The sequence below is a fragment of the Centroberyx affinis genome, unplaced genomic scaffold (genome assembly GCF_046629955.1).
Source record: "Centroberyx affinis isolate AG114_WGS23_722 - 3 ecotype Tasmania unplaced genomic scaffold, CSIRO-AGI_Caff_v1 ptg001778l_1, whole genome shotgun sequence".
In the NCBI taxonomy this organism is placed as follows: Eukaryota; Metazoa; Chordata; class Actinopteri; order Beryciformes; family Berycidae; genus Centroberyx; species Centroberyx affinis.
This window is the reverse complement of record NW_027280171.1, coordinates 213,035-221,996: the sequence shown is the minus strand read 5'-3', so window position 1 is coordinate 221,996 and position 8,962 is coordinate 213,035. Positions and strand designations below refer to the sequence as shown.

At 40.7% G+C, this 8,962-nt stretch overlaps 1 protein-coding gene across 1 annotated transcript; it reads right to left on the bottom strand.

Annotated features, from left to right (window-relative positions):
* Positions 1 to 2,472: 2,472 nt before the first annotated feature.
* tra2a (transformer 2 alpha homolog) lies at positions 2,473 to 8,607 on the bottom strand. The gene is given in 11 exon segments (XM_071529299.1): positions 2,473 to 3,210; positions 3,410 to 3,480; positions 3,586 to 3,720; positions 4,131 to 4,150; positions 4,152 to 4,247; positions 4,698 to 4,757; positions 4,759 to 4,809; positions 4,811 to 4,888; positions 6,419 to 6,584; positions 6,806 to 6,939; positions 8,476 to 8,607. Coding segments are annotated over 11 exon segments (858 nt in total). The 5' UTR covers positions 8,512 to 8,607; the 3' UTR covers positions 2,473 to 3,199.
* Positions 8,608 to 8,962: the final 355 nt, after the last annotated feature.

Below are 8,962 nucleotides of genomic sequence, written 5' to 3'. Positions count from 1 at the left end.
TTTATTTGATGTATGATTCGATAGGTTTCTTGAATATGCAATATTTTGAAGTTATGGCATAGCAATAAACTTTTCCCACTGTCTGTGGAGTTCCCTTTGCATTTAAATCTGAGATGTGCATATACTATGTGCAACCTTCAATGTAGGTTTAAAACAGTTTTCATATTGATAATGATCAATTTTCTTATATTGAGGCAAATACCAGTTCATTAAAAAAACAATTACACATCAATAACAGCACATCTCTGGCTCAGCAAAGAACTGAATTTGGACAAAACACTCAAATTTCTTTCAGATGTAAATAGATAAATGTTTATTCCATGACCCAAAAATGTCTTTTTCAGAAAACATCATCTGCTTAGAAAGATCCCGAACTTTAGATAAGCCCCTGGTAAACTGATGAAGAAGCCATGTGAGATTTCACCAGTACCAACATAACATCAAAACATCTGACTGATAATGCAGATAATTAGCTTGAGTTGATTGAATAGCAAACAATTCTGTTAACCTTTGTTATTCCACAGTCAACCCTCATGTTTACCGCTTAGACATTAACAAATCAGATTTACATTCTTCGCCACTCTTCCACTCTCTGGAGTATGCATCTAAGAGCATGTTGTTGCTTGTTAACCTTCAGACATTGTCCTGTGGTTCAGGACTGTAGCCTCTGGACTGGACCGCAACTGGACCTGCTGTAACCCACCATGGGCATGCTTGGCTTGTGTAAAACTACTCTGCTCCACATAACTTTGACCTCTGTTAAAGATTTATGAAGGAGTTCACGGTAAAGCTGAGGAAGAATGAAAAATGTAAATTTTATGTAGCCTAAAATCAGAATGCAGCCTGTGTGTCGGAGAGAGTTCAACAGTGAGTCAGCTCATCTTTTTCTGTTAAGTGGAAGGCGTGGGCTCCAAGTAGATCATCTCCCATGCTCTTGATGTTCTCCTTTCTCTGTCTGAGGAAACAATGTACATGTGTCTTTCTGTTTGATGAATGTTTGATCACCTGAGTCACAATTTTATAGGTGAGATATCTCCTCATGCATCCCCAACAATAGGAAACCATCTACCCATTATGTCCGCTACTGGCTATCCTATCTGCAAATGGCCCCCTCCATCCTTCTTCAGAGGATTTTCAGTCATTGTGGGGTCTAAGCTAATGGGGATTCTACCTAAGAAAAAGACATATATATAACATAACACTAGCTCACATTTAAGTATACAATTCAGTGATTTCTTGGTGTTCTTTTCAATCTGTGCACCTGTTCTCTACTATGAAAACAGTAAGACCACTAAAATGTAGCTGTGCTAGACTATGGATCAGAGGAAAGTAAGTGAAAGGCAACATAATGTTTCCTCATTTTATTACTCAGTGTTCTTCCAGGGAATATCAGAATATCAGTGACTGAGTCTCACTAAATGTAATCAAAGGAGCGAACGGGTGCTACGATGTATACACAATAGAAATCTGTCAGTGGCTCGGAGTTCATGTGACTGTTGAATCTTTATTGAGAAAGAACTCATACTTTGACCCTTGTATCCTGCCAGCTAGTGGTTACCTTGGAACCTAAAGAATTATCTTTGAGTCAGTGTGAATGAATGCATAACTCTGAGGGGCCCCATGGCATGTCAGCAGTGATTATGAATGAAGTGCCTCACTATTAGGGCTAAGGTCTATAGATAAAGAGCCCTCAATTTCTTCAGGTTTACTCCTTTGATCAGCCACTCAGTTTCAAGAGCTTGTTTGCTCTCAGCGAGTATCAATCCAGCGTCTGAACCTTTATCTGATCGGGACAGACAACTGACCAAGTTGTCTGATGCAATCTGCAAGGTTTTGATCAATGCAGGAAAATGTGACTGGTAACATTGTCTGATGTGATTCAAAAATGGCCTTGTTCTGTCAACACTTTTCCTAATGTAAAACACACATTTGGTAACTTTGAAAAAGGAAATGTACAAGTAATGTCATGGTTGAGTTGAAGTACATCATGTTGTCACATGGCAGTGAAAAAAGTATTTTAATGTCCGAGCATTTTAATGAAAATAAGCACACGGTCTTGTGTTGTAACTTTGGACTGTTGTAATTTGTTGGGATTTGCCTCTAAACAAAGAAATGTACAATTACAAAAGGCCCTCAAATATAGTGTGTTTTGTAATTTGTACCGTCTGTAATGAAACTCCCCCAATAAAAGATTATGGATAAGTCTATCTGCATCTGGTTTGATTAGTATGGTTTGAATGAGAGAAAATCCAACTTATGGAAAGTCTATTGTGGTTTCAAAGTGTGGCTCCAGTTCAACTAGTTTTACATTTGTATGAACATGAACTTATCATACAGCCATGGCACACATCTTATTCTGTGAAAGCTTGTTTTCTCACCTCACCCACACAATTTCTTAACTCCCACCTATACAACTAAGCCCAACTTCAATTTCATGCACATTAAGTCAGAAACCACCCTACACATTTTGGAGTTTTCAAATTTTATTTCATACAAAGAAACGACAATAAGAAACATAATACATGAAAATAAAACTCTGTGGAGGTACTCAAATGTTGACTTCCTCGACTAAAAAAAAGTGACTCCGAATGTGAGCAGAGACCCAACCACTGATCTTTGGTAACACAAATTTTACAGCCTGATTTTACCTGCTACTTACCAGGAAAACTGAGTTAGCACTAGGCAAAAGGGATCAACCTAATCGGTAAACCAAGACATACATAGACGTTTTATACTTTCTTTGTAACACCTACCTAACACAGGTTGTAAAATGAAGTGTCACCATTAACAATATTAGTTATTGAAACTCTAAAGCCAGTTGCCCTGCATCTTTCCTTCCCCATCATGACACAGACTATATTATAGGTCAATGTAACAGATTAAGAGAATGCCGTTCATTCACCATCACTACAAAATCACTGCTTAGGAAAATGAAGAGGGAAGGAAGGATGCAAGTCTAGGAAACAAGCAACAAGTTAACAATCAGCTGTTGAGTCCTTTGCTCTCATTCGACATGGATGCATTAAAAAGTCTAGAAATTAAGACATCTACTGCATGTAAACAAGACTTCTTATGTCAAACTTAAAGAGTTCTGTCTGTCGATATGGACTTGCTAGCTCAAAATATTCCCCTCTGAAACAACTTGATGAACCGACACCGGCAATGAGAGGGAGGGAATCTGAATGTTGAAAGAAGCGACTCAGTATCGTCCTGCAAAAACATAAAATGGGATTTCACATTAGTACAGGTGCAACTCAGTACAGTGTTAATTAAGTCAATCTGCTTTCAGCAGTGAGTAAAGTACCTAAACGTGTTTGGACATGCATACCAAAGGCAGCCTAATGTCTTAAAACAAGAACATGAATGCAGTGGAGATGTGTGTGTTGCATGCGTTTCTCTTCACACTTACGTGGGCTGTAGGAGCGGGATCGTGAGCGAGACCTGTATCGGCTGTAGTAGGGTGACGGAGAGCGCCTGCGACTGCAGAGAGACAGAAGAAATTACACCTTTCCTCCAACTCAACAGTGTAATATCCATATTGTACTCACATTCATCATGTGCTAGAGGCTCGGGGTAATTACTCACCTATACCTGTAGTCATACTCGTCATATCTGTCATAGCGGTCATAGCCACGGTCATAGTATGAGTCTCTCCCCCTCCTGCTCCCACTGCTGCTGCCGCCGCCACTGCCGCCGCCGCCGCCACCGCCACCGCCGCCACGCCGCCACTGCCACTGCCATTACTGGTGATACAAGAGAAATCAACAAGTGATGACCTCCAGGAGTCTTATCTATTGAGAAACTCAGCACCATGTCATAGTAGATATAAATTGCTTTTTTGTTGTTTTTTTTGTATTTAACCTTTATTTTACCAGGTAAATCCCATTGAGATTAGGAATCTCGTTTCCCAGAGAGACCCCGGCCGTTATTTCACAATCCTTTTGTGTAACACTAAAGGATTTGAAAGTAATTTAACAAAAATGGTATGAATGAGCTCCTACCTAAATACAATACTCCCTGCATCTCAGTTCGCTGCCCTTTACCTCTGTAATGTACACTTGATGTCTAATGCCACACTACAGATACAAGGAACTAAGATATAGGGGACTTGACCATCTAAGTGCTCTTACTGTGTTGGCCGACCCATGTAATATTCCTGGCGTGGGGGTGTGGGGACGCTTGGTAATGGAATAATCCACTCTGATGCGCCTCCCATCCAGCTCCATGCCGTTGGCTCGCTCCATTGCCTAGGGAACACAAGAGGGAGGAAAAGACAAAGCTGCTATCAAAATCTCTTATGCACTTTGGTAAAGTGATTTAATTCACAAAGGCCGACCTACATTACAAGCAGTAGCCCCTTGCAGGGGATGTATGGCGTGTAAGAAGAATTATGTGTGGCAATGTTGACACCTAGTGGTGTGCTCAGGTAATCACACTTAACTAAAAACTACAGGATCCCATATAAAGGGGAGGACCTTTTAACCCTGCATGCATTGCACCTATGAAAACAGTACTGCACAATACATGTATATGTAATTGCCAATGGCCATATGCTGGAGCAAAACTTTTTACAAAATAAACATAGAAGAAAAACAATTAACGTTAAGACTGGATCAAACGGCCTATATTAGTGGGACTGAAGCCCATTGGCCTATACGATCGGACCCAATAAATAAAACCACAACCATTTCCCATACCTCTTTGGAATCCTCAATTCTCTCAAAGTAAACGAAGGCAAAGCCACGGGAGCGACCGGTGGCGCTGGTCATAGACCACGTTGACCCCCGCAAGAGGACCGTAGCGAGAGAAACACTTCCCTCAGGTCACGTTCAGTAGTGTACAGGCTCAAGCCAAACACCCCCAAACATGTGTTGGGGTCAGGGTTCGCCTGGAACAGTAAGGGTCAGAGTTGGTAGGGTGGCTTACCTCATCCACGCCACGGAATTTAGCACACACATTGGGCACAAAGACAGTAGAGACACGTCTTTCCAAACCTCAGGCAAGCAAAAGAATGCAGCACTAGGAAAATATCTTCCATTACTTTGTATATAACTGTGGGAACTTCCTTGTTGATACATTTGGCCACTTGAAATAAGTATTACAGAGTAAGAGTGCAATGCACATTTCTTTGTCCCACCAGCATTTCAGTGCCTTTCAGAGCTCCATACAGTTTGGATAAACATGTCTTCTGCAGTAAGCATGTTGGACAGAAGAGTGGTAATGCAGCATGAGAATTTCTATCTTCAAGAAAAGCACATCAATTATTCACAATAACCATTTCTCTGGGAGATTTGTTCTAACTGCATACAAGGGATGGTGGGAAGGCAAAACGACATTCTCCCTAACTTCCCCCTGACATATATACTGTAGTAAACAAAGGGGGGTATATAAATTAATGAGTTTTAGTCCAAAATGACATATGCACTGTTAGAGAGGGAAACATTTTTATTTAAATAAAATAACTGGACACCTATTCTTACATAATGACTTTTGGCTGGAAGGTTAAGCAGATAATGGGTTACTATTAAAGTTAAGGATCTATGTACATGTTAAGGAGGTGTGTACCATCACTTCCCCTCAAAGTGGCTCTTGGTTGTACCGGTCCATAGGAAATGCTCAGTGGGGAAACTGTATGACAGTTTTTAATAACCCCTTCTGAAACGGCTTTCAAAACATGCCAGAAATCACAGAAAGAGTACAAAAACCATTCCATTTGCCTTCTGCTCACTTTGAAACATTCTCACCTAATTCCTGTCTCACATTATTACATGGAGCTCTTATCCCTCTGATTCAATACTACAATGGGGGCAACACCTTTGGCCCACATAGAAATATTACATATTACAAAATGTTAGAAGGTCCACATACCCTGGCATCAGCATCACCCGCCATGACTGTACGTTTCTTTTGTGAAGTCATGGTTCTGTCGATATAATGAAAGGAGGGGAAGGTTAATCAAAGGGGTTATTAAATGTCACGTCAAGCTGTTCTCCCATGGCATTAAGCAGAAACACCTGAAAAAACATTTCCTCACAAATAAATGACTGTGAAAAATCTTTTTGCCCTTTTGACTTCAAACTTTGTGCTTAGTACCTGTGTGTGAATTTAATTTCTATAAACCTTGCAGTATATAAATGAGAAAAGCATTTTTTTTTTATCATCCAATTCCAATCCTTATGCAAAACTCTCCATTTTGTGTGTGCTCGCCTTTTTGTTTGCTGTAACTATGGTGATTTGTCTCTCCTTCATGAAAAGAAAATGTGCTTAAACAGTGGAGTGTTAAAGAAACAGACCACGTTTTTGGGAGATCTCAGTGTATACCTTTATAGTTTTTAAGAATTAACATGCACAACATGTGTGTGAGAGTATACAATCTGTCCTTTGGTTCATTCTGGCCCTCCGACCTGATCACACTTACCCTGCTGCCTGTGTGGCGGCGACGGTTGGACATGGGAGAGGCGCTCTGGCTCCTCCTGCGGCGGTATTCTGGGCTATAGGAACGGGAGCGGGACTTCTTCCGGTGGGAATGGGAACGAGAGCGTGAGCGGCTGTAGCGGCGGTTTGAGTGCCGTCGAGAGTGAGACCTAAAACAGATGTGACAGAGGGGGAGAGGGAATTGAATATGAGAGGGAGAGTAGAGGCAACAGTCAAAGAGGAGAAACAATGACAGAAGAGACATGATAAGGAACAGGAAGCTTTAGCACATCCTTTAACAGGATGACACATTTCAGTGAACTGTCGATCAATCAGCAGCACTTAATGTTTGCAATAATGTCACAAAGGTCAATAAAATGGCAAAGCATACCTAGATTTTGAACGAGAGCGGGATCTGGACTCCGAGCGTTTGGAGGCCCGGGATGGACTCGGGGAGCCGGACCTGCTCTCCGACTTGACCCGAGCTGGACTCCCACGGTCCGATTTAGATGGGGAGCGAGACTCCTATTGCCACAGGAGCGTGTTAACAACACTTTTATAGACAAATACACATATTGCCTCACACACAAACTACCACACACAGAGCAGTGACATGTAGCAGAGTATGTTGCACACATACACCTTTCTAAAATGTACAGCTTATGTACTGTGGAGGAAAGGGTTAGTGCTCTTATCATTTCAATTAACAAATCTTTGGTTTACAGTGTGGCATTATTAACCCTGTGTAACAATGTAAAATATAGATCTATTTCCGTGTCCACTTGGGCCATGGGAAAAACTAAACGTTAACATGCATTTTCATTTTACAGAAAGGGAGCATGGTACAGAAAAGACATTTGGAACACAAATGGTACATTTACTTAACCTAGGGACACATTCATTCTTCCAGATTCTTTTTACGCTACTCCCTTCTCTCAGGAATTCTATCCTTCTTCATTCTTCTTTTTTCAGTTTTCTCATTTTCTGATTCCAGGTCTGTTTTTCCTCTCTTCACCCAAATTGAAATCAGTTTCATTTTAGCCATTATACTGCAAGTGCTTCTATATCTGAAACCATTCTTCCGTCACATTTCCTCCCTTTCCACTTCTATGTTCTGCTCTGTAAATGTTTTCATTAGCCTTCTTTTATCTTGAATATTTTCTTCCACATTCTTGGATAAAACTCTTCAAATCCTTCACGATCAATAACCTTAATGAAAAAAGAACATTCAATAAAATTAAGATCAAGGGTTTATGAAAAGGAAAATATCTTTAGTGAAAAGATAATGACTTATAACACTGAATGCAGTACAATTACATTGTTGTTACATTATGTATCATTTCAGAATAGGCAAGTCAGTACAACAGTCTAGGTGGTGGGGCTAAATTCAACTAACAAAGTGAAAGCTATGTGTTTACATTGTATAATAGCTTAGGCCTTAAATGTCAGAGTTAAATAGCTAAATCACAGCGTGAAAGCAGGGAAGGAAGAGTGGCTTTCAGAAACTTTCAACTGCAATCCCTAGCTAAAATAAATAAAGGCTGGATCAGGCAACAAAACAAAAGCTCGGGTTGCCCATGTGCAATATGGCTGCAGCAAGAGCAGCGACATTTGAGCCAAGGGATGTTGTGCAAACGACGCAGTAATAACGTCCATTAGGTCAAATAAACGAGTTGCAATACATTGGATAAAAAAAAATTCCAATTCAAATCAATCTGCAAATACCGAGATCTACATTTCCGTGTCTAACGTTAGTAGCTCAATTATTAATTTTGCACGCTAGCTAGCTAGCTAACGTTAGAGGGGTTTGATTGAGGCAGTCTCACTGGAGCGGGAACATTCAGTGAAACAAAAAAAGCGATGTAAAAACAATGTTTGCTAAAAGTAAAGCAAGAGCTCTATCCGCCTCTAACACCGATAACATTAACGTTAAGTCATATAAGTACGTAGCGTAACGCAACGTTGCTGGTGCATTGCCTTGCAGTGTTCCTTATCGGCAGCCACACAAGAGAAAGAAAGGGGGAAAGGAAATACTTGATATCTTTAACTGTAAACACTTACCCGCCCGTCATAGTTTCCATCCTCAATGTCACTCATTGTGCAATATAATATAACCGACAAATATGACCTAAATGGTCCGTACTGGGGTTTTATACACCGTTTTGTTCAGGCCGGTTAGCTAGAAGATGGCGCATGCGGAGGGGGGCGGGGGGGGAAGGTTTGTTTATGGACTGCAGAGTGTGACGTCAGCAGCTGGCTCTCCTCCCACGCTTCCTCGATGCCAAACTTGATTGTTGTGCTAATGTGCCCGATACATGGGTCCCCAAACTTTTTCAGGGAACCCATCTGATAAAATGGATGCCACCTGAGACGATTTCGGCTGCTAGTTGACTTCATGCAGAATTACGTAACTGTTTATATTGTAGCTGGGCAACAAAACAAAAGGTGCAAAAGTGGGGACAGTGAAACCTACAATCAAAACAGTCATCTTTATACATTCTCATTATGCTAAAACCTGTAGTGACTGAAATAGCATAAAACTATTAAA